The sequence below is a fragment of the Neodiprion fabricii genome, chromosome 3 (genome assembly GCF_021155785.1).
Source record: "Neodiprion fabricii isolate iyNeoFabr1 chromosome 3, iyNeoFabr1.1, whole genome shotgun sequence".
Taxonomy (NCBI): Eukaryota; Metazoa; Arthropoda; class Insecta; order Hymenoptera; family Diprionidae; genus Neodiprion; species Neodiprion fabricii.
In genome coordinates, this window is record NC_060241.1 from 17,828,496 (window position 1) to 17,853,090 (window position 24,595).

At 35.7% G+C, this 24,595-nt stretch overlaps 2 protein-coding genes across 3 annotated transcripts in view; both read right to left on the minus strand.

Annotated features, from left to right (window-relative positions):
• LOC124177570 (ecto-NOX disulfide-thiol exchanger 2) overlaps window positions 1–18,134 on the minus strand; it is a 28,686-nt gene extending 10,552 nt beyond the window's left edge. Inside the window, exons 1-7 of one of the 2 annotated variants that reach the window (XM_046560079.1) lie at window positions 17,952–18,134; window positions 12,720–13,014; window positions 10,822–11,411; window positions 8,623–8,840; window positions 7,101–7,295; window positions 5,064–5,247; window positions 3,023–3,129 (exon numbers count right to left, since the gene is read on the minus strand). In XM_046560079.1, the coding sequence (XP_046416035.1) occupies window positions 3,023–3,129; window positions 5,064–5,247; window positions 7,101–7,295; window positions 8,623–8,840; window positions 10,822–11,411; window positions 12,720–13,014; window positions 17,952–18,003 (1,641 nt within the window). In that variant the 5' untranslated portion in view covers window positions 18,004–18,134. Of the gene's footprint in view, window positions 1–3,022; window positions 3,130–5,063; window positions 5,248–7,100; window positions 7,296–8,622; window positions 8,841–10,821; window positions 11,412–12,719; window positions 13,015–17,219 lie in introns of both variants that reach the window. The other variant, XM_046560080.1, reaches the window with a different exon arrangement.
• Window positions 18,135–18,276: 142 nt separating this feature from the next.
• Window positions 18,277–24,126, minus strand: LOC124177571 (THUMP domain-containing protein 1 homolog). The gene is made up of 5 exons (XM_046560081.1): window positions 23,762–24,126; window positions 22,074–22,256; window positions 21,724–21,968; window positions 19,578–19,803; window positions 18,277–18,805 (listed from the first exon to the last, which is right to left on the minus strand). Exons 1-5 carry the CDS (start codon window positions 23,951–23,953, stop codon window positions 18,692–18,694), a joined length of 960 nt encoding a protein of 319 aa, XP_046416037.1. The 5' UTR covers window positions 23,954–24,126; the 3' UTR covers window positions 18,277–18,691.
• Between the last annotated feature and the right edge of the window lie 469 nt (window positions 24,127–24,595).

A 24,595-nucleotide genomic window follows, 5' to 3' on the forward strand; every position in this document is an offset into this window, starting at 1 on the left:
ATACTCTCTCACTGCCATTTAAGCTCAACTTATCAAGCATACGCAAAATAGCGGCTAGATTGAAAAGTGGAATCGTCCCTCCTTCCCCACCGTCACTCGTCAATGCGCAGGGTATTTAAGATTCAAATACCGATTCATCAAAGTGCAGTGGCTCACTAGGTTGAGGTGGTGGGCCAATTGCCACCCTTTGACAACATATATTTCTTTGATCTTAAACATTTCCTCCAAATTTAATTTTGGTATACACATCCGCTCAAAAATATTCCAGGGATTCCGGTACTTTTGGCATACCCCGATATTAGCGTATCCGATATACAATAAAACAACGTTTATTCGAGGTAATATGGAGAGAGCGTACCATGGATTAGCGAAATCTCGGATAATATGGAAAACATACCGTACATAGCTCAAGCCATCACGATATTTTCCCCTTGACTCCGGAAACGGAACCGTCGCGTTTTGTAGCTTACAATGTAAATAATTGCCACAGACTTTTACAAGTTTATGCATAATAGCGACACAACACTATTTCATACATGGGTATAACGGATTATTACATTTTATCCGAAGTTCTCCGTATCATCCGATCATACACTTCGGTCAATGCGGAGACCGAGGATAAAATTGGCATGTCGTATAATGCGGAATCTCAGTTAGTCGAAGGGCGGAAACAATTTTAATATCAAGAATACGTGATTTTTTATTTCATGTAACGCCCATAGCCAGCCATATGAAGGTGAAGCTAGCAGACAAACGTGTTTGAACTTTTTGCGATTAGGAAAATGCAGATCAGTTTTATCCTCATAATTCTATTGAAGAGTATTGAGGGTTCAGGGTATTTCAAAAAATTTTCATTCTCGAACTTCGTTACCTTATTCGAACAAACATGAGAACATTTGGCTGTTAGCTTCAGCCTCGTGTCAGCTGTAACGATATTGATAGTTTGTGTGTTCTGCTATGTATGTACATTTGACTAATGTATGGTAAATAAGAAATAAATGTTGAAGGTGATTAAATTTTTAAATGAAGTTAGTAACGTAAGCTAGGTATGTGTGATAGATGTTGAATGCCGCATATGGGGCATTCCATGCTGTTTCCTGCGAATTCCAAGGCTTACCCTCTTCGATCTTGTTCTTGACTTTTTTCCATGTAGTCTTACGTGGTAGGAAACACCTTCGAATAATTTAATAAGTACTTTTCAGTACCAGTACAACGAAGAAACGGAAATCTTTGTCTTTACGTATTTAAAAAAATAATACAATTCGTTTTCTTACCCTGCAATGAATTTTTTTATGCACACAGACATTGAAACTAGTCGTAAGTCAGTAAAATCACCGGTAGCCTAGATCTAAAAAAAAAACCGTTTAAAAAGCATAATGATACGTAATTCGACCTTAAAATATTTCTAGATTACGTAATAATCGTTTTGTCAAAAACACCACCTCAAGATTTTTAACTCCAAGATACAGGAATTGTTACAAAAAATTTTTCGTAAATCAAAACAATATCCATCTGAGAGAAGAAGGCCACCAAAGATATTCTTAATGTGCAATTCCAAGGTTCGATAATTGAAGATGCCAAGTATATACGAGTACTTTGCATCCGGTGACGATCAGGAAAGATATAATTCTTTTCTGCACTTCAGAGGTAACATGATATTTTTTTACGGCATAGCATAAGCAGTGTCTGTTTCCAAATTTTGATTATTTCATAACACAGTGCAACTGGCCCTCGAATCGGTCTATAGTTCAATGCCTCCAGAAAAGTTTTAGAATCATGTATAGTCCTTTTGGCTTGCAGGTGATCGTAGAAAGTTTTAGCGATTACTCCCCTCATGCTTACCTCAATGATGAATACAACCCAATGGCAATTATTTAACTTTGCTTCTGAAGTACAGAAATAAATATACCACGCAATGAAATTTTCGAGTAGCGCTGAATTCATCCTTCTGGAAATCCGTGAAGATGCTTGGCTCGTGATCTGTCTGCGATCCATGTGTTCCCTGACGGTTTCGAGACCTGAGCGCTTTATTACACTATTACCTTCTACACCTGATATCCTGTGATTGACCAACTCTAAGCTAAATATTTTACCTTCTTGTTTGTCATTGAATTGCCAAAGACAAAAATGTCATGTGGAAAACGTGTCTGACTGTCTGGCTGGGGGTAACACAAGGCTGTGTATTTTTCCCATTTCACTTACCTGTACTTTCTCACTTTTCAATGATTTTTCATTACGCAAATGGTTTTAAGGCCATGAACGATGTAGGGAAAGGTGGGACAAATCGAAACCCCCGCCTCCAATGAAAGTTATGATATTTTGCACTGAGAGGAAAGATTGTTTGAGCCAAACAATCATTTTTTCTCGGAAGATGAAAAAAAAATTTTGTTATTGAGATTAAATTCTAATTGATCTCATCAAATCTTTGATTGCACTAATGGAAAATGATTCGCAGCAACGAAATATTTAATTGAACCACCAATTCTTTTTCCTCAGTGTGTATGACTCGTTTTGTAAAATATTTTTACAGAGTTCATTTGCCTTGCCTTCTCCTATAGGTGTTCCAAGACGTAAAATTCTGCAGTTCGATTGGTGGGTAGTTTGTCACCTTGCAAAGCTAGTGTCCATTTAATATAAGTAAGTTTGACCAAGGCAGTATAATAACGAATAACAAATATACGTTGAAAGATGAAAATATGTTTAAACCGGTTGTACAACTTCATTAATTTTACTGTTAGGCGGTATCCTGCAAAGAAAAATGATGCACTATCTGATGCGCTAGTGAAATGTTTCAAAAAACTTCAAATTGTAAATAAAAAATGGTTGCAAAATCCCGGATACACATTTAATGAAAAGACTTTACTGTTTCACCACAATGCAATTTAATAAAACTTTCCAGCGATGTTGCCAGTTTGAAATTTACCAGAAAAGGAAAAGCCTAGGTCAAACCTACTATAATTTATTATTACCGAGATCGAGTATTTGGGACACTAGGTATGTGAGTGTAAGTGTATTTACATACCGAAGACTGTTTCTTCCACATCTCAATATTCTTCCTTTGAGCCTTGGTGAAGTGGTCCCAAACCTTCTTGTGACTCGCCGCCGTGAACACACGTTCAATCTGACTGACTGTTGATGATGCGGGTGTTGCGTGTCGCATACAAGAACACAACAAATCCTCTATTGTACACCTTACTTTACTCGAAAACTGACATTTTATACTGCACTGTATCAACTTAGTGGTACTTTGCTAATAAAGTTACATCCAGATCCAAGTTTACCGTAGAAACAGAAAAAATGCCAAGATCCTGTGGTCTTTCACTTTAACGATTTGCACATTGTCACCATAATTTTTCCATCAATCAGTACAATGCATGGACATACATGTGTGAATAGTTAATATCTATGCAATCTGTGCAAACAATAATTAATGTTGCTCATAATTCGAAAGTTGAAGGAAGGTATTTGTAATGATTCTTCGAACACTTTTATAATGTATGCATGATTTGTACTAACTGAAATTAGGTTTTTTACTTCTAATACTTCTTACTTTAAAGCATAAAAACAGGTTACAATATTGCCTGTACGATGTCCGCTAAGTTCCCATGGAATGGTCAGATATCACCAGTGGCATTGCTTGTGTGATATGATAAAATGATGGCAGTTTCATTAATAGTGATGTGTGGGTTCACACACTTTTGAAGTCCTTTTTAGTATCCAGTATTCCTTGACGAGAGATAGAGATCTGATGATAGTTTCAGACTGAAATCTACGATATTTTTTACTAACATTCCTGTTCTTAAATGTTCACTTCAGTTTATTTTACTGTGAAATTCAACATCACATTTTGGATGGAAAAGATGCAAAGTTTACTGCTCGGTTATACAAATTCTTGCAGCATTATATCAATCTAAATAATCATTTATGACTGCATAGATTATCGTCTGAAACTGTATTTACAGTATATGTGTTATTCCCAACACCATTTAAATCCTAGCATTGCCAAGCATGCAATTTTCAAATAGTGTCTATAATTATCTAAAAAACTGAATTTATCGGTAAGTCCACATTTGATCTTTGTCGAGCAGAGGAAGTCTAAAATCAAAAATTTTCTTCACCCACCTTGTGATCTCGGCTCTTCAACTGATAAAGTGAGTTACATCTAAGCTAATCAAAATAATGATTTTGGAGCAGAGTCTTAATATTACATAACATGTAATTCCATAAAACTCATTTTAAAGCCACGTCAGTTGTTTTCTGTTGAGAGAACTTTTCGCTGAATAGTTTAATAAAAAATTGCCCATTGTACGCTATTGCACAGTATTATTTATGTGCAATACACTTTCCGTGTATTCTATACTGTGGTACAATGTGTATTCAAAGTATTTTGATTATAAATTAGAAAAAGCGTTAAAGCACTTTATAGAATTTGAAAAGCATTTTTTCAAGCGATTTTTTCGAATAATAGATCTTCACTGACTTGCTTTAGTTATTCGGTGGAAGTAGATTTTCGATAATGGCATAAATTGAAAAAAGTTCTGGATCTGTCGTGTATATTTTTTCGAGTCATTGTCAAACTGAATTACTGTTCTATTCATAAGAGACTGACCTGAATTCGAATCCATTCTTACACAAAAATTGCAATAAACCAGTAGGGAAGTAACGTAACAGTAAGACTAAACAAGATTCTGTGTCATGATATTCTTTGAATCGGTGCTCTAAAATGACTTCCAAAATAAACGGTAGCAGTCAACTGATTTTTACTGTTTCAAAATCACGTACATGGCACTTTTCACTGACCTGAAGATTTAAAAAAGCTTGGAAGGTGTAATCAAGAATGTATTTCGAAATCACCATATGTATATGGTAATTATCTATTAGCCTTGATTTGATTCTGCGATTGTTGTGAATACATCACATTATATTGTGGAACAGGAACTCACAAATGGTCTCAGGAACATCTAAGATACTATTTTCATGACCACAGACACTTACCAGGTAAATAGAAATGTCAGAATCGCATCGCACATATGCTATTACGAATGAATCAATAGCAAACTTACATTGAATCAGAAGACCCTGCATCCTGCCCTTCATCAATTCCTTGGCTTTGTGGAGCTCTTCCTCATAAGATGCCTTTTCGGTTAGCAGTCGACGTACATGCGAATTCGTTGATTGTATCATTGAATAGAATGTATTTGAGTTCCGCTTGACACAGTCACCACGTTCCAGCCAAGTCACCACCACCTACCAGGATATCAATTTATTAGTGACTATAAATTATTGTTAGTATAATCTGATGTATAGTGGTAAAAGAGTTATTCCATGTGAGGCGGGTAGGTCGTGTTGATAGGGAGTTGAACACTCTTTCGCTATTTTCAACTTATTACTCGGAGAACTTGTTTTCTCAATTGAAATCGACTGAAATTTTCAATATTTTCAAAGTTATTCACATTAACGATTTCTTGCAACTCATTTCGAAAGTTTCTAGTGACGTTGGTATAAACGTCAGACGTATCAGTTTTTGTAGTTCTTCGCAGGAACAGTACAAGAAAAAAAATCGCGAAAAGTGAAATTTGCTATGATTTATTGCAACATTAATCGCATATTATAATTCTTGACCTTGTTATAGATGCTTGCACATTCTGAAAAGGTGCACATACTCCTTAAAGCTCAAGGCAGCTAATAAAAAAAGTAAAGGACCAGTATTTTTGTACTCAAGAGAAGACAATCCGCGAATTTCGAGATACGGTAGGTTGCACTTTTTCAATCCATGAAAGAAAATAGAGTTGCCATACATCTCAAATTCTGAGGTTTATTTGTCGAAAACGCAAAATAAAACTTTTTTGCCATCTTTTATGAAATTCGCGTCAAGCTCTGACGAATGAGTGTAATTTTTGCTAATTTTTCGAACGTTTGTTTGACGAAGCCCAATAAAATTCGTTTGTGCTAGCATAGACCGTACAGGAAAGCGGGTCTGCAATTTGCAGTTCGTGGATCTTTATTCTTGTGATAGAAGAAAAGGTCCTCAATTTTTTTTTATTCGCTGTGTTGAGCTTTAAAGAGTATGTGCGCTGTTTTTCAAATTTTCTGTTCGTTAATAACACTGTCAAAGAAATACCCAAAAATTCATTCATCAACACAAACGCACACACACCTTGAATTGATGAAGTGCACAAGCGCTAAATTTTGGATAAAATGTCATCAATAGCAGAAATTCAAAAATGCAACGGATTGGGAACTTAGAATATCAGGCTTTTGAAGAAAATCTTTCCAGACGCGTCAATGATTGGACAAAGAACAAACATTCTCTGCACAGCAATCGGAATCTTGAAATCGTTCTCAACACATTTCAAATGGTTTTGAAAATCGAGCGAAGGTACACGCAAACAGAATAGATGCGATCGAGTACCCCGGGAAGAACAGAAGTCTGTTTTTAAGGGAAGAATTCGAAGTCAATCAGTTGTCAATTTGCAACGCAACGACAAGGAACGTTTTCTAGAAGTCAAAAAGGAATTTGCTGTTCCAATACTGAAGAACGCTTAGCAAAGAGGAAAAAGTCTAAAATAACGTAATCCTGGTTTATAAATTCAATGTTAAAAATTGATCGGATGGCTGAAAATAAAAATTTTATTGCCTGAAATGAAATTATCCTCCAATCAACGAATATTGACGAATGGTTCATTGAAAATGTGACAGACGATTTATTAACGAAGTTCGAAGATTTCGAGAAAAATGACCCAGGCTGGTAGATAATTAAAATTATAAATCTAACAGTCAATATTAATAACTATTATGAAAATTTGAATTCGTTGGATCAAGGTCAAGGATGGACCCATGCACATTTAGTATTCAATTTTATTTTTCGTACGACGTTTCACCAGGTGCCGCCTACCATCATCAGGTTTCTTTAACGCAAATAATAACCATTTGTTACATTACTTACACTTGCTCACTCATTTTCACGTTGAGAACATCACACAACGAGACAATTTTTTTTATCTCTATTACATGTAAATAACTAATAAATATGTTACTTTTTTTCCGTTACTGACAAGTCAATTAATTTATTGATTACATACGTAATAATAATAACTTACTTGTACTGCTTTCATGAAGGAGTCATCTTGTTTGATTTTTTCACATATGTTAGATGCCTCATGATCCGTATAGTGAACCACAGGTGGTGGACTTGAGGGTGGTCGTTGTCTTTCTTTTTCTACTCTTTCTCTGTGCCGCTGCTCTCGCTGCAACTGCCTTTGTCTGCATTCCCATTCATACTGGTCATCCCGTGCCTGTCCGCAAGTACGAAATATCATACATTATTATGAGTAAACTGTTATGCTTGAAAGTATTTCTGCAATTAGATAAAAGAGACCTGTCTAATTTAATCGTGAAAAATGTGTGGACAAGCGATTCTTGCAAAGTTTGCACTCAATGTCGACTGTATTTCGTTAGCATTGTTATGTACAAGGCAAATCAACCAAATCGATATTATTGTTGGAAACGTATTTAATTTTCAATGGTAAACATGAAAACTAAAAGGAAATATCGGCTCTTATTAGAAAATGTTTTGATTATTTATGTCTCAAAAATATAATCACGATTCGACAACTTATTAACAATAAACAAGCACAGCGTTCTCACTGAAAATATTGTATTTTTATTATAGTGTAGGACCTATAATTCTTGCTGTTTACTTGTATCTGACTTACGACCGCGATCTCCTAAGTAAGACTTGAAAAACACTGTGGTAAAGTGGAGCTAACTTTATTTGATTGAACGGTTTATTTTTCTCTGTGTACAGTCAAACCCATACCCAAGGTGTATAGAGGGCTGGTTTATTGTTCTGCTGAATCAGATTTGAATACTAATATTCGCTTGTTGTCTTTACAGTTCAAATTTAGGTAAACTGCCTTCGAACCGCTAAGCAAGTCTGATAGAAGTATTCATTATGTTCTCATTCCTGAGAATCTCCTTCTGCCACTTCCCTGCAGGTGGCAAAGTATCAAGGTTCTATTGTGCCATGACAATTTGGTTATTGAGTAGTTTAGATAGCAGTAGTTGACGTGATAGACTAACTCCCAACATTGACGCATAGTCGGAGTATGCAATACCCAACCCCAGTAAGGAGAAATAATGAAATTTCGAGGAAATAATTTCAGAAAAGTATATTGTGATGCAAGTGGGGGAAATTGGCGATTCCTGATAAGCGTAAAGTTTGTGGCACAACTTATATGAGTCAGGAATTGCCAACCCAGACTCGCGACACATTTTTGTAACATCTGTAATGGAAAGTTTGACTTGAGAAAATGGTAAACGTGGTAGTCTAACCCGAGCGTAGACGCGTTACTGCAACACAGCGGACGCGATCGTAATCACGAGTCATTACATTAGATGGCGGTAGTTGCACCGGTTTAGCTCAGAAAACTGTTAAGAAAATAACATTTCCTAACAGTTGTGGGATGTTTTCGAATAATTTCTGTACTGTGGGGAATCGGTTACTTCACGCGTCTGCCACAGCGAGCGAAGTCGAACTTCCTGTACAGGTGTTACAAAAAATAATTAGAAATGATATTGTAGTTGGTCAAATCACATTATAAAATATATATGAAGTTTTACCTGGGCAAAATCTACATGGAGCCGTCCAGTGTTTGCAGCATCTCCACTTGAACCAAGCCTAACTCTGTATCCAGAAAGGTAAATAGCTGCATCAACGCTAGCTTCTAAAACGAAACGAATGTGACAAAAGTTCTTCTTTGAAAGCCGTAACGTCGTGATCTCGCCACATCGCTCAAATATCTCTTGGATAACAGCCTCCGTTATATTCTCTGGTAGACCTGTCAATAAACATTACTAAAATAAATTACTATAAGAAATAAAATTTAATAAATCGATTGAATTCCACGGAACCAACATCATAACAGTTGACTATTTATAGCAGAAATGTGCAAAACCATGAATACACAATTCTCAATATGCTGAATACGTGAACAGTCTTTGCAAACAATACTTATAATCAGATTGTGAAAATGGCCGGCCCATAATACACTCGACATGTCATTGTTTTATCCACTGTAATACTCACGAATTATGTCTCTAAACCTAGGCTGACCACATCATTTGTTCAAAATGAGCGGAAAATTATAATTTGGTGCTATTTTCGTTCTCCAACCCCAATGTTGGTGCTTCGACCCCTTCCGAAATACCAGTGGTCAACCTCGGCTTATGGAAAGCTGAACCGACCACAAAATTCGTCTCAAATTGCTTTGAAACATCGGAACAGGAATGCGACAGAAATTTGGTGGTTTTTTTGTGCTTTAAGAATACATAAGTGCGAATTTGAACCCACCATAATGCTGGTGAAAAAAGCACCTTCAAGCCTCAACGACAAAATAATCTTACTTTGTACCACTAAAAACGTTAGAATGAAGAAAACATTCTTTGTCCATACAACTTTGATACAATAGATCCGAGTAACGTAATCCAACCAACTGTTAATGAAAAAATCCAACCCTTAGATACGAATACGAATATGAGCAAATGATGTTTAGTGTAATATATATTAGTCAACAAAAGATTAGAGCGCTAGAAAAAAGACGACATTGAAAATATTCGAATCGTCCTATCACAAATTTTGGAAATTGATGTCACGAGTGCTAGTTTTCTTGCGATGAAAGTCTCCCAATTTTCCGAGGTATAAATACGGAACATATTGGTACGAATTCAGCCACATCTGTCCTTTCAGGATACTTGCATATCAATTATTTATTAGCACTCCATCGATGCGAAAACCCGACGAGGACGCTTTGGCTGATGAGTGCAATACATCTAGTTTGCGAACAATCAAATTCAGATAGTTTAGTGTTGCGTTGGTAGTTTTAGTGCACTTAAAATATGATGTGACTGATTTTTATTTTTTTTCCATAAGTCTAGGTTGACCACGTATATCTCGGAAGAGGTTGGAGTACAAAAATAGTACCAAGTTAGGGTCAAGTTAGCGCCAAATTTTGATTTTTGTTTGATTGCGATACCTGAATTCCTTCACTGTAAAATTTATGTGGTTGGTTCAGCTTTTCGTAAACCTAGATTGACCACAAATGCGTCGGATAGAATTGGAGCACCACAATTGGGGTTTGGGCACAAAACTAGCCCCAAAATAGGATCAAATTACAGTTTTGCACTGTGATTTAAAATCGCAGTATATTTTTAGAAGTGATATTGTTAATCGTTTTGAATGGCTTTTATTACAATGGCTAACATTATCAACTTTCAAAATACAGTTATTTTATTTAAAGTGAATATCTAATGTGTGAGTCACCATATTTTTAAGTGGCACCTGATATAACAAGATGTTCAAAATGTGCAATCCTCGAATGGTCTAGAAAATGCTCATATCCAACAAAACCTTCTAAAATAGTTTTCGTACATTGGATGGTAAGAAGGCTTTAGAAAAACTGAACACAATGGATGAACTTTCATGTGAGTTGTTATAATCATATGAATCTTTATACCATAGTGCCAGTGTTGCATTTTATCTAACAAACAAGAACATGTAAAGTTTAATGGATATTCAACGATAAACCACGTATAAGCAAATTGACTGTTCTCTAGCTGAATCTGGTATTCTTGAACTGCAGCTACACAGATAAGCGTTCATTAATTTCTGAAAAGTTCGTCTAAAAGAATCAAGATTTAATTCTATTCTAGGAAAAAAAAAAAAAAAAAAAACTATATATTTCATCCTGGTCCATGGTCACGGAATTACATAAAAATTTATCTATGTTACTTCTTGATTACATTTAAAAAATATGATTATACCTCCAACGAAAATAGTTCTGCATCCTGGAGGTCTTTCTCTGGTTGTTGGTGGTGGTGCATTTGGGTTAGGTGGAAAAAGAGTACAACTTTTGCAATGAATTATCTCTTTCGTTCCCTGAGAATTTGCAGGCGGAGGTGGTAGCGCTCCAGTCATAATCTGAGCCGTAGCTTCTGGCATTATTTGATCAGGGCCTATCATCTGAGCACCTAGCATCCCTCCGTCGTGTGGCATCATTCCCATTCCCATTGGCCCATAACCGTGTCCCATATGATGTCCTATAGCCATCTCACCCATCATGGGACCCATTGGACCCATAGGCCCCATTCCCATCATCGAATAGCCTACGCCCATACCCCATACCCCTGTTGGTGGCTCCATCTGAGATCCCATATTTGGCGTATGCGACGTACTACTGGTACTGGTATTGGATGATGGCATTTCACTGCCACTTGTATTGCAGTTATTATTGTTAGAGTTTGAACTGTTCCGTTCTTCATTTCGCCTGTCATCTCTTCTGTCTCTCTCAATCCGATCATCGCGTCTATCTCTTTCGCGTTCACGTCTATTGTCACTACGCTCATTTCTCAACCTAAAAAAAAATATTTGGACAACGTTATAATTAACCCATCTGAAACTTCCTAATATTCGAGTCAACCTGAGTTGTGCTAATATTCGAGTCGATCTGAATTGTGCTAGTATTCGAATCAACCCGAAACGTGCTACTATTCGAATCGACCTGAAATGTGCTCTTTTTCACCCGGAATCTGAAACGTGTTCTTTTTCACCCGGAATCTGAAACGTGCTCTTCTTCACCCAGAATCTGAAATGTGTTCTTTTTCACCTGGAATTCGAAACGTGCTCTTTTCCATCCGGAATCTGCAACGCGCTCTTATTCGTATCGGGCGTCGAAACAATGTCCGTATTGGAGTAGACTTCATTCCGACACGTTAAAAATCCTACACAAAGCTTTCTCAATTTTTCTACACACAATTCGACCTACACAGAGTCATCTTATACGTCATTAAAGCTACACCGTTCGTTTGTTCCTACACTGCTCAGTCCTACAGGGTTCAGTCCTACACAGTTCATCTTACAATTTGCATTCCTACGCGTGGCCTTTTCAGCAATAAATTACTTACTCCGCCGAACCATTGAATCAACGATGGCGCACCACGCAGTACCATCGATAGGCCAAGAAAACAATATGTGAGAAGAGCAATATAATCGAATACTAATTAAAATGAGGAGTTGAAAATTCAAAACATACTGGGACCTCGTCCGTAACAGATTTGAATTCACCTATGACTTTGGTGCCGTTTCCCGATTATTTATCATCAGAATGATTAAAGGGAGTGAATCCGCGTATTTCCAAATTCCTTGATAAAAAGGCCACATATAGTACTGCATGATGTAGGGCTGCACTGTGTAGAATTGGTTGGTGAAGATTTTAATTCAAATATTTCTTAGTACTCTCAATTTCCAACTATTTTTCTTCCATACAAGAGGTAGAGCTAAAAAGTTGTTTATGCAGCCCCAAAATAGTCTGTAAAGAACCCGTTATTTTGAGAGATACGAAATTGAATTTCGGACTGGCAGGAATTCTAGTATTATAGGCATGTTTGTTTGGCACACTCGAAGCACCTTAAAAATTTCCGAAAAGCATTTGAAGTATCGGAGAAATGTGCTGTAATATGTTTGCTCGGAAAATTTTATTTATTCTAATTGAAATATAAGTAAGATAAGGGACTAATCGTAACAAGTACATCATGAAAGAAATTTGTTTCCCCCATCACTCATCTCTTCTTTCATAACCTCGTGCTACGTATTGAAATAAAATGCGCTATCACCGGACTACTTCTAATATGAATACGAATTATACCTTTATGTATATACATACCTTCTTCCACCCTCGCGATTGTCTCGGTCTCGTTCTCCGCGCTCTCTGTCTCTGTCCCTATCTCTCCTGACGTCACCTTTGTCACTTCTTCTGTCATTGTTGTCTTCGGTGCTTTCCCTGGCAATAGGAGGTTGGTTTTTATTCGTACTAAACTCCAAGGGGGAATCATTCATCCCTGGTATTGCAATGGCAGGTGGAAGGGGTGGAAATCCAGGCCCCATTGCTGATCGTGCTGTTAACTCCATGAATCCCTGTGGTCCAGGTATCGGGCCCAGAGGTCCCATTGGCCCCATTCCTATTATCCAGACAAGATGCACATATTGTGTACTGCTGCTTATACAGAATTTAAAAATAGTAATTCGCTGTAAATAAGTTGTTTTAAAAAGTGCAAAACGATGTATGGACATTGGAATGGTCTTGAATATGTTGACTCTCAAATTTTATAACTTTAATGGGCTAAAATATCTGAACACAAATTTTAGAAAATGTGGCCAAAATCATAGGGTTGAAGTTAGTAACGTTACTGTAATAATGCATGTTTATAATAATATAACGCACCTTTAGGATTGTCTGATATTCAGTAAATCCTAATAAACAACAAATACTCATATTGTGAAAAGTCAACTCCTTGAAAGTCATTCTTAAATTGCTCAATATTGATTTTTTCCTTCATATTTCGTTACAGTAACGTTGCTAACTTCAGCCTGCTCCAGAATCTCAGACTCATATCTGAATCTTATGGTCTGCTTCACAGGATATGAATTTTTCCATTAAAATAACAAGAATTTTGATGCTTTGCGCTCAATATTTATTTTCTTATCTATGAGCTGCGTACAAATGGTTGAGACTTTTGTATTTTTTTATTTATAGTTGGTAGATATTCGACGAAAATTTTCGAGATTTCCGGAAGAACATGTTATATTTTCATAGTACGGGGGATGGTTTTGATAAAAAGCAGCCGAGCAACGAAATCGTACAATACCGTTTTTCAAAGTTTTCAATACGCGCAATAGAAACTAATCAGATGTATCTCGTAGAAGATGTAAATTTATACTGTTTACTATCATATTTCAACTTTTTCTTACGTTGAAGCCATATTCCGTGTTATCGATCTAAGAATTTTCAGCGGACAGTGTGATCCAACCACATTCGAAACTTTTCACTAATTATATTGATATATTTGTGCACCAATTGCATATTGCAAGGAAATATACTCAGATATCTGGCGAATCATGTCAGGCGTGAACGTAAAATGTAAAATGAAGGTTGCCATCACTCGAATCGCAAAGCCTTTTGATTTGGAACACAATAGAACGACGAATAATAAAGTAATTAATTGTATTGTAAAACGCTGTTTGCCCATAGGAACCATGATAACAGCCAAACAGTTGTAGATCAGATACGAACGTGAAACTTGATAGGCAGGCACATAAATCTCATGCTACAATTTTTTTTTCGAAATTACACGTACACGTGTATGAAGTTTATCCGTTCAAAATATTTTGTTATAGATTTGCTATAAGTAGGATGATTTTGTATATTGTGTAGGATTTGTCTGTTTAGCATGGGTGCACACTCTCATATTACATTAAATTGAAAGAGTAACCGAAAAAACCCCTCTTTTTTCGCCCCTTTTTGCGTAGTGTGTAGCGAGAACGGGGAAGGTCGTACAGAGGTCTCCGTGGGCTTAAATTAATCGTCATCGAAAATGTAGGTGAGCATATTTCGAATTTTTTCGATTTTGCGCGACTTACCCCTATTTTGGGGGTGAAGTATGTTTCACCCCACGATAGGGGTGTTTTTCCCTTTGCAGATATTTGAAAGAATATTCTTGATATTACTCCTGCCATGTGGAATTCCGCCAATTTTTCCCCAGATTATGTCGACCATTTTTGATTTTTCTTGTACTGGGGGTGGTTTTCACCCCCTGGGAAGGGTAGTTCTGAAATAAAAATAGTTCAAATCATCTCCATATGAATACAGAAAGTCAAATGATCCATTTTTTGAAGTCAGGTGTATAATCCTTAGGGTAATAATAGTGATTTGAGTTTGCTTCGCGGTAGCTCAAAAATGCAAAGTTCTGACATACTTCACCCCCAAAATAGGGGTAAGTCGCGCAAAATCGAAACAATTCGAAATATGCTCACCTACATTTTCGATGACGATTAATTTAAGCCCACGGAGACCTCTGTACAACCTTCCCCGTGCTTGCTACACACTACGCAAAAAGGGGCTAATTTTGCAGTCACTCTTTCCAGTAGAAACCAACCTCATTCCTCTCAATACAAATATTTGCATGGTATAACAAGAAAAAAAAAATGTTCAAACTGTACAAAGAAGAAAATATTGATCTTGTACTCTTACAGGGTTTGCTTATAGAATATGTTGATTCCATAACGCATCATATGTCTTTCATATGTGGCAGGGTTTATAGTGAGAATCGTACTGTGGAATAGCAATTCCGAAATATGTGTCATTTTACTGCAGGACAGTGAACTTCTGGAATCATCAGTCATTACAAACGAGAGTTGCAGCTTTCTGCACTACCAAATGTACACTGAAGTACAAAAAAAAAAAAAAAAACTGCAGGTACAACTAAAAAAATTATAAACTGGTATCCTATTGAGTATGCAGTAAGTCAGAGATAATATATAATCTAGAATATTCTTGAATATAATGTGAATTAATGCGAGATTGCAAAGGCTATTTCTGATTTAAATGGAACTTCATGCGTTGGCTCCGATGGGGTGATAGGGTTCAGTATGTGAAAGTTTTTAATGGTCTTTCCTTATCTATTAAGGTTACTTCTGGTGTAGTCAAGGTACACACCTTGGTCCTTTGTTTTTCCTAATTTGTATTAACCATATCAGACAGGTTCAAAAATCTGTTAAGTTCTTATACCTCGCTGACGACGGCAAAATATTTAAGGCTATTACAAATCCCTACGACAGGATGCTCATCCAAGATGACCTAGACCTCATGTTTTCTTGGTTCAGCCTTAACAGGTCAGTTTGCAATATCAAAAAGTGCTTGTTTTACTGTTGGTAAGCACCTGTTGACTACTGATTTAAGCTATTATGTACTTAATAACTCGCAGTAAGATTTATTTTTTTAAGCGATTCTCTTCATAATTTAAGAATGTTGCTACTCTACGTTGACTTTATTATTCGTTCATTTTTCACTATTTGTCTTATTGTTCTGTTATCTGGAGGCCCTGGAATTTTACTGCTGCCTATAATCTTGAAAAACTCAATCATTTTTTTTTGTGGTTTGTGGGCAATGGAATTGGGAATCCATGCATTTTTGTGATCATGACTACATTATTGCATCCACCCTGGATATTCCTATACTGTCTTCTGCTACGTGCAGATTTGATGTGGTATTTGCTTTTAAAATCTTAAGTAATAATATCGATTGTACTGAACTGATTTGTAAATTTTGTTTCTTTGTTCGGATTTGGCCTTTGCAGCGTAGCAATTTTTGATTCTACCCTAATTATAATCATGACTCGCTAGCCTATTATTAGGCTTTCATCGCTTTGTAACGAAAATGCTGAGTGGCTTGACATACATAACTCAACCTTGCATATTGTCTCTCGTCAATCACGCAAACTGTTTTCATATAATTAGCGACTCTATTATACTATTTCTTTAAGTGTTAAGGATTATTTTTTCTTCCTATGTACCACCATGTAAAATGCTTCTTTATTTTATTGTTTTATCCTTATACTATGTAAAAGGAAATTAACTCATTACGATATAAATAAATAAATAAATTTTCACCTAATTTTGGTTTTTACAACCATTGATGAACACATCAAACTATTTGTCAAAGAATCACAAGTTATTTGATGAAATTGATGATAATTACATCAAAACCAAACTAAGTTATTACAGTAAAGAATCGATTTGCAGACAACGAAGAAATTATTCAAGGCATTGCTTCAATAAAACCGTTATTTTAAATGAAGTTTAACTCCAGGATGTTATTGTAATGATGTATAGTTAAATTAACTTTAGGTTCATCTGAAATTGAGCAGGTCATAATAAAACAAAATATACTCTCGGTTAATGGACAGTGATATGTTGACTGCTGAATTGTCAAGGGTAACACAGACTCGAAAGATAGGCACATTGTTAATAAACTGTCAGATTGCAGGTTTAATGTTCTTGTCTCTTTAATTAATAGCCTCAAAACATAAGGCTGAAATTCGCCATGCTAACAATACATTTTTGGGAAAAATCGTTACTTGGTAATCGTTTAAAATTTACAATTAGTTGAAAAAAAAAAAAAGCAAAGCTATCTCAACTTCTACAAAGTTATTCCACAGATTTATTTTCAATGTTCCGTTATGTTAACATTGCTTTCTTCAACTTTACATAAAAATCTGTTTGGACATGAAATTAAATACAGTGTTTCAAATCAATATTATAAAACTGTCAAGTGCATGAGGTATTTCTTCAATTATTAGTTTTGTGAATGTTAGAGGTTAAGTCATACCCATCGGAGGCATCGGTGTTGCTGGCATTCCTGGGAAATTGTACGCCATTGTGACTAAGCTTCTTAGCTCCTTACTTTGTTGTAAACAATAACAATTTTTTTACCGGTATGATAGGATCTCTCATGAGTAAGTTTTAGCACGCATTGAACTGGACAGCGCGTGGTCGATTTGCAGCGTAACTTAGCGTCCACACAATATGACAGCACGATGACAACTCATATGAAACGAATCAGAATCACGGAAGAGTGAAGATCGTGATCACGGTCAACGAGTCGTTTACCAAAACACACTGAACTACTCTTAGTAAACATAAAACTGATTACCGAACATTACTTAAGCACTCTCATTTTCAGCACACATATACTACCGAAGACATAGAGGCATCAAGGCATGTGTATGGCTGTGATGCTTAGATAGATTCTGACATGTGATATCCCTAGGAATTTTTCGATCCACGGTATTGAATGAGCACCGTTTGCATTGCCAGCCGCCCGCCGTACTCTTTTTTGTTTTCTTCGCGGCACTAAACGCGCCACTGGTAGTTCAAACGGTGCTCATCCCGGCTCATCCAACATCGTGGATTGTAAAATTCCTAGGGATATCGAAGTGCCAAAATCTATCTAATAGATTCCGACGATCGGCCCCGCATGGGACGGCACCTTCTAGAGCATATACCATCAGAATCAATTTAAAGTGATGAATATCACTATACAAGTAAAATTCATTATTACCTTCCCCTTCAGGCCACCCTGGAATTGCGTGTTTAACGGCTGCTGCAGTCATATAACGTGAAAAATTCTCCAATACTTTTTTTTCGGTTCAAATGTTGGTTTTATATTTAATTACTCTTTTCTCATACGGGTGAGCCTTTGCGTTTTGTATTTTGGCTACTCTCATATAATTCCGCAAGTTGCGCAGTATTCAAAATTTTCAAAGGGTGCATAATTTTTAAATCATTCATGATATAGACGCATGTAATGGGTACTGCAGTTGTAGCACCTCACTTGAAGCCTAGACTGATTGGGGCATGTGGGAACAACAGTTAGAGAAAAAGTATACTTGTAAATTTTACGCAAACGAACATTTGCGATGATAAGTTTCTTTCGTTGGGAAAATTCACTTTGCCTGGCGTGGCTACATTATCTTGACCTGTGGCGATCTGTACTTCATAGATATTTATCCTGACAAATATTACAAAATTAGAATAAGTTTCAATTGTTCTAAAGCAATCACAGCAGGTCAAAGTATAAGAAACAATAACATTTTACATAGTTGACAATGTAATGAAATTTTCTATCGAAAAGTGTTCAAGCAAGTAGATTACTACTGTTGTTGACCGATAAATGTATATGAAATATTACCGATGTATATAAAAACTCGAATAAAGAATGTGGTTGTTGTTATTATTATCATTTCATAGGAAATCATTGAATCCTGCAATAGTAATCCTCTTGTTGATTTTCTTTTAGCATTAGACGTCAACTGGCAACTCTACTGGTTTATCACTTTTTGACTCCTCTGTTTCTGTGGATTCTTCTTCTGGCTTAGAATGCATTGGTTCTGGTGATGCAGCATTAGCAGACTCCTATAAAAATGTTGATTGTGTTACATGTCTATAAGATTCAAGAATTAGCTTTCATAAAAGAAAAATCAAAATGGCATATCTTGACAAATCACCATTAGTTGAATATAGTTGGAAAAATTCCCTGACTTTCCTTCACATAAGAAAATTTTTCCCTGACTAAATTTCAAACGAATATTGCTAATTCAAGTATCTAATCAACAAATCTCCGACTCAATCGTTAATCAAAAATACATCAAAAATCTAATGAGTGGTGGCAGGAACAAGTATTTGAAAGAGGAAAATATTCTTTTGCCACTGCCTAGCCATTTCGAGCAAGGCTTGGCTGCCTTGTGGACGAAAATATTGGCAGGATAGGATGATACCAATAGTATTCATTTTCCACATGCGCAGTCGGTTACTTAGCCTGCCAAGTTTCAATGTTTCTTCACAGTATGCGTAAGGCAAAATGGTAACTAGATTAGTCAGATTCTTGGTTAGTGTTTGCCGTTCCGAATATTGATAATTTGGGAGAATAAATTGGGAAGAGAGCTTGCAGTCTCAACTACTGCTTTATACGGGAGTAATAACACAACTCAATACCACGAATTTTTGCACAAATTATTGTTAACCAATGAGTTCAATAATCTCCCAAGTACTCTGTATAAATACACAGTCTATTAGAGTTGGAATAAAATTTGTAAAATATTATTAATGCAATATCAATGATTGGCGAATTTCAAGAATGTAATAAATAAGTTTTCAACTTATCTCAGTTAAATAGTAAAATGCAAACCTTTTTATCTGATTCCCTGACTCCACATATTTCCAGTAAATTGTACTTCTTGTATTTATAATAACTGGGAGCTATTGACAGCAGACATACTCCACGTATCACTTCTACAACAACGGCAAGTTCAGGATTTTTTAGGTCTGCTTTATTGCCAGGATTTTTTTTTGCGATGATGTCAGCCAAATCTTCTATTAATTCACCCCGTTTGATGCTGTTATTGCTGTGCCGACTAAAATGAAAATATGATCATTACAAACAGATTTTATTAGAACCAGAATACTATTTGCAATCTGTGCCGTAATTTCTCACATTACAGTACTGTTTGTAGACCTAGAAATAAGTGCGAATGTTTTTCATTTTGATTATATGATACACTCCTTACATGCGTACTTGTAATCATAAAATTAAACTTTTGTTCGTAAATGCTTATGGTTGTAAATGATATGAATAATTATTATAAATAATGATTTGATGAAGTAGCGTGAATTCACGTATCTATATCGAGGTAGTCCAGATAATAGTAAATTTAGTTCTGTCATCACCCCACCCTTTTCCTTTTTCCTTTTTCGTGAATATGTCCTCAAAAATTCATCACTCTGAATTTTTTTAGATTTTTGTTTGCGAAGCAATTCAAAACACAAACAATTAATTGAGCTATGGAGAGTCAAAGTTAAGATAGTACATATTTTACATAGTAACAGATATGACGTTCTCAAGGAGGGTTCTCAGTGTCAGGGGTAGGTAGCAAAACTGACTGAAGCCAATCAGTTGGTCTTCAAAGACCGTTTGCAAAAAACTTGTATTATAATAGGTATGTTATAACTTAAATATGTAAACAGTGGATTCAATTGTGTTTATAGACATACTTGTTATACCGAAAAACTACGATGTGGTGTATCCGTAGGCATTACGAAATGAATGGTAGAAGTGCAATGTATTTTTTAAAAAAGACAAGGTATTTATATGGGGTTCTTAAGTTAGAAGAACAAAAAGAAAGTACTGGTGAACTTACTATACTGAAACTGGGTGAGGTGCCAAAATCTGGCCAGATCAAATCTCATTCCAAATATATGAACACAAGGAGTTTAATTTAATTAAATTAAAATCAGCTATAAGCGTTTGAGCTCTTATTTTTATCCTTTACTCTATGTTTTGAAAAGTACAAAGATATCAAAAGACAATCAAAATAATACAAATTCGTGTTACGTCCACTCTACTTTCCATGCGTCACTTATCCCAATGACCATTCACACTACATGATAAATTGTAAGCCTGTGCTACCTACCCGGTTACACTGTCAGCTGTGAAGATAATTCCTTGAAAAAAGAAAAGGAGAATACGTTCTTGAGATTAAATAACAAGTTTCGATATATTTTGCAATGTATCCCACTTTTCAAATTTCAAGAAACTGGAATATTGTCTAAATAATTAAAATATTATCTTCTTTCAACTTGCATGCTCTTTATGAATATAACTTTCCGCACGTATAAAATGAAAATATTCATTTATCATGAGTCTGATATTAGAAATAAAAGAATGATAGATTTTTCAATAAAATCCATGTTCGCTATCAGCGAATATGAATCAGTCTAAATTCATGCTAACAGTGAATAGTTACTGATTTCTAAATGTAAGTATACCACTGGGAAAATTAGTACTTAGAATACTACTGTGAAACCATCTATTTTATCTATTCACTGATAGCAGCAAATCGTCACTGATTCCGAATTGGAGAGGGCAATGGTATTGCTTTGCAAATGACTTGGTAAAATTCATGAATGTACGAAATTTATCTCCCTGATATATCTACGGTAATGTGAGGTGAAAAAATACCTGCAAATTGATAGAGTCATTGCAGTCAAGAAAGCCATTATTTATTCAATCCAATCATCCACCTATCTTATCAGCCATCCGTCCGTCCATCCATTCGTAAATCATTCATTTCATAATATACGAGTGAGTTCTGTAGTAAAATCTACTCGATTTCCCATAACGTTGACAATTTAGGTGTTCCATTATGTCGCAACTGTTGTAAATTTTACAGAGAAATGAAATGTACCATTACATTTTTCACTGTGATTATTTATTTATTCATTAACTGAATAATTTTCGTGCAATGAGAAAACTACTGTAAGTAAAAAATACGTACTTGAATATGATGGCAAATGTTTTTGGCTCTTGGGCAAAATATTTTTCAAACAATGTGTTGGCCTTCAATTTTATGTCATCCATGTATGCCTTACAAACAATTTCAACGGGCAGCAACCGCATCAGATATCGGGTTCTCTGTTTTTTTGTTTCATACAATTCTTTGATGATAGTAGAAACTAATTCCAGCGGATTAGGTATGGTTGTTCTAATAAAAACGACACTTTTTACACCTGTGTCTACAACCTGTAAATGCATAAAATGCAGTTTACTTTTTACGTTACATTATTTTATTATAGTAATTTTTTTTCAATCTATCTGTTTTTACATTAGTTATGACAAACCACCTACTTGGAAACGACGTAAATTCACAGGCTTTTGAGATTCTGCCTTCAGTTCAGCGACTTCTTTCTTCAATGCTTCTGAAATATCCACTGAATCTTCCTCTTCCTGTGATATTTTCTCATTACCATTTTTTGTCTCACTTTGTTCAGTCGAGGCTGTTTCATCTGATGCTCGCGTACAAAGCTCAGTCTGTAAATTTGTTTGAAAAGCTGATGAGTTTAACCATACCATGACATAATAAAGGATTAAATTACAGAATAATCTCATCGGTCTAGGAACTTCTATACTGTTAACATTGCTGTACGTAGGCCACTTGTTAGGCTTGTTTTTAGTTCAACATGTGTGCTAAACGCAAAGCCACTTTTAACAAGATGTGTGTGTGACAAAGAATTAGAGATAAGGTTCAAGTTCATAACGTTAACATAATGATGCATTCATAGAAATACTCGTTATTTCACAATTCTAGGATTGTGTAAAATCCACTAAAACATAATATTGCATTAAGACACTTGTGATATTGTGATATATCGATTTCTTTAAAGTCAGTTTAGAACTGGAAAATGGTGATTTTTCTTGCATTTCGTTACATTAACGTTACTAACTTTAACTTCGCTACCCTTTTTATTCTCAAAAGTTCAACAAAGACAGTTTATTCTGAACATTTCTGAACAGCCGATTTTCTAACAACAATACAATCTTACATGACCAATGACTTCATCTCACTAGATCTGCCAATTGATACGTTGACATGTGTGAATGAGATGCTAATGATGTACTGAGATTATTTTAATAACTTGAAGGTCATTTGTGTAACTATTGAATCAACAAAGTATCTACTCGCATTACAAAGTGAACCTTCACAGAAAATTTTGGATACTCCAGATATGTTAAATGTTCAAGACTCCTTGATTTTTGCAATAAATTGGAAAGTCCGAATTTAAGGCATCTTGAAATTGAGTGACAAGTGTTAGATTAAGTTCAACCTCTGTTAAACGTTCATTATAATTTCAATAAATGATCGTAATGTAACGAAGTTCACACCTCTTATACACGCTTGGCTGATGCCGATCTAATATTCATCAAATGTTTAATCACTTGTTTAATGTGTGGTTACTTGGCCAACTAATATGGCTGTAATAAAAATCAGTCTTCAGACTTTAACGGGAGTACCTTGATTTCAAATCATATCTGCTTTTTCGCATATTGTTCTTTGCTGTAAGACTTTTTTCACTTGACGTTTGCTCGATACGCATGAAGAATCATTCATTTTCTTAGAGACAATTCGCAAATTGCTCTTTATTACAGTATGTTATAGCTATCCGAAACCACAATACACACAAGAGGGACAAACTATGCTGCCGGTGTCTGTAATGTTGAAGGAGTGAGTTTTTAAAAAATTCTACTTGCATGAAAAATTGGTGTTCTCAAAAGCTTGTTCGAACACTTTATTTTTTCTGTAAAGTTTGGGACACGCAAACGTTTGACATATTTAGAGTCTCTACTTCATAAAAAGATAAACTTGAATTAAGTGAACGATTACACATACTATTTGGTCTATTTTTTCGGTCAGAATTCTTGCGTGTGTGCAGAAATGAGTTTACAGCGAAGACAGATTTTTTTCATTCACAGCTTAAATGCCCAATGTAACTGCACAGTAATACTAGCTGTCATCTATCAAAATTACTTCATCGTACCTGTTCAATACCATAAAGATTATCTGCATATTCTGACAGTACACTGTACACTTCGCGAACGCAGTCTTTTTCTCGGAAATTACACGTGCAAAAAAAGCCTTTGATTCCTGGCTCCAAATTATACTGTTTCCGTTTCTTCTGATAATTGTGATGTCCTGAATAGTAATTTTTCTTGCGTTTTTGTGAATCCATTTCGACGTTAATTCACTTTATTGCTCGATCACTCATTTCTTCACCATCAAACAATACTTCAGGTGCTAGAACTGTTTACAGTTCACCGACATAGATTCTAGGTTAGATGAGGTTATGTGTATGTAAGATGATTAGGGCCGTAGACTTTTTTTTGCCGCCGACGGCGTGGCGCTGCCGCGTCAATTCGAGGCCCGTGAAAATCCAGCTTAAGGACAGATTGTATACTTACTACTTTCAAGATCTCTAGATTATACAGGTCAAGACACGCGTGTTCCAGTTTTTCTCACTATACGTGGGCAAAAATGTTCTATGCGCGTTCGCCCAAAAAATATCAAACTTACATTACCGCATTAACCAGTTTTGACCAATCTTGCGCAATTTTTTGAGGTTAAGCATTAACGAGTTGCGTCCTTAGTGGCCTGACATTCACGAAATAAATAGAAGCACGTATATATTTTGAGGTTAATCATTGTGACAGGTCAGGAATCAGAACCACACCGGGTGCTTTCCATTTAGAGCACAGTGTGACACAGTGACACATTTCTATTGTAAGCGGCCAATCCGGGCAAAGGAATAGACCAGAAATGTTTACACCGTGTCATGGTGTGCTCTAAATAGAAAGTATCTATTGTCATACGACTT

Coding starts and splice junctions, on each gene's coding strand:
- LOC124177571 (XM_046560081.1), bottom strand. CDS start 23,953: ATGGATTCACAAAAACGCAAGAAAAATTACTATTCAGGACATCACAAT. Junction 19,804..21,723: donor ACATTTGCCATCATATTCAA/GTACGTATTTTT, acceptor TTTTCATTTTAG/TCGGCACAGCAATAACAGCA. Junction 18,806..19,577: donor TCAGGGAATCAGATAAAAAG/GTTTGCATTTTA, acceptor ACATTTTTATAG/GAGTCTGCTAATGCTGCATC.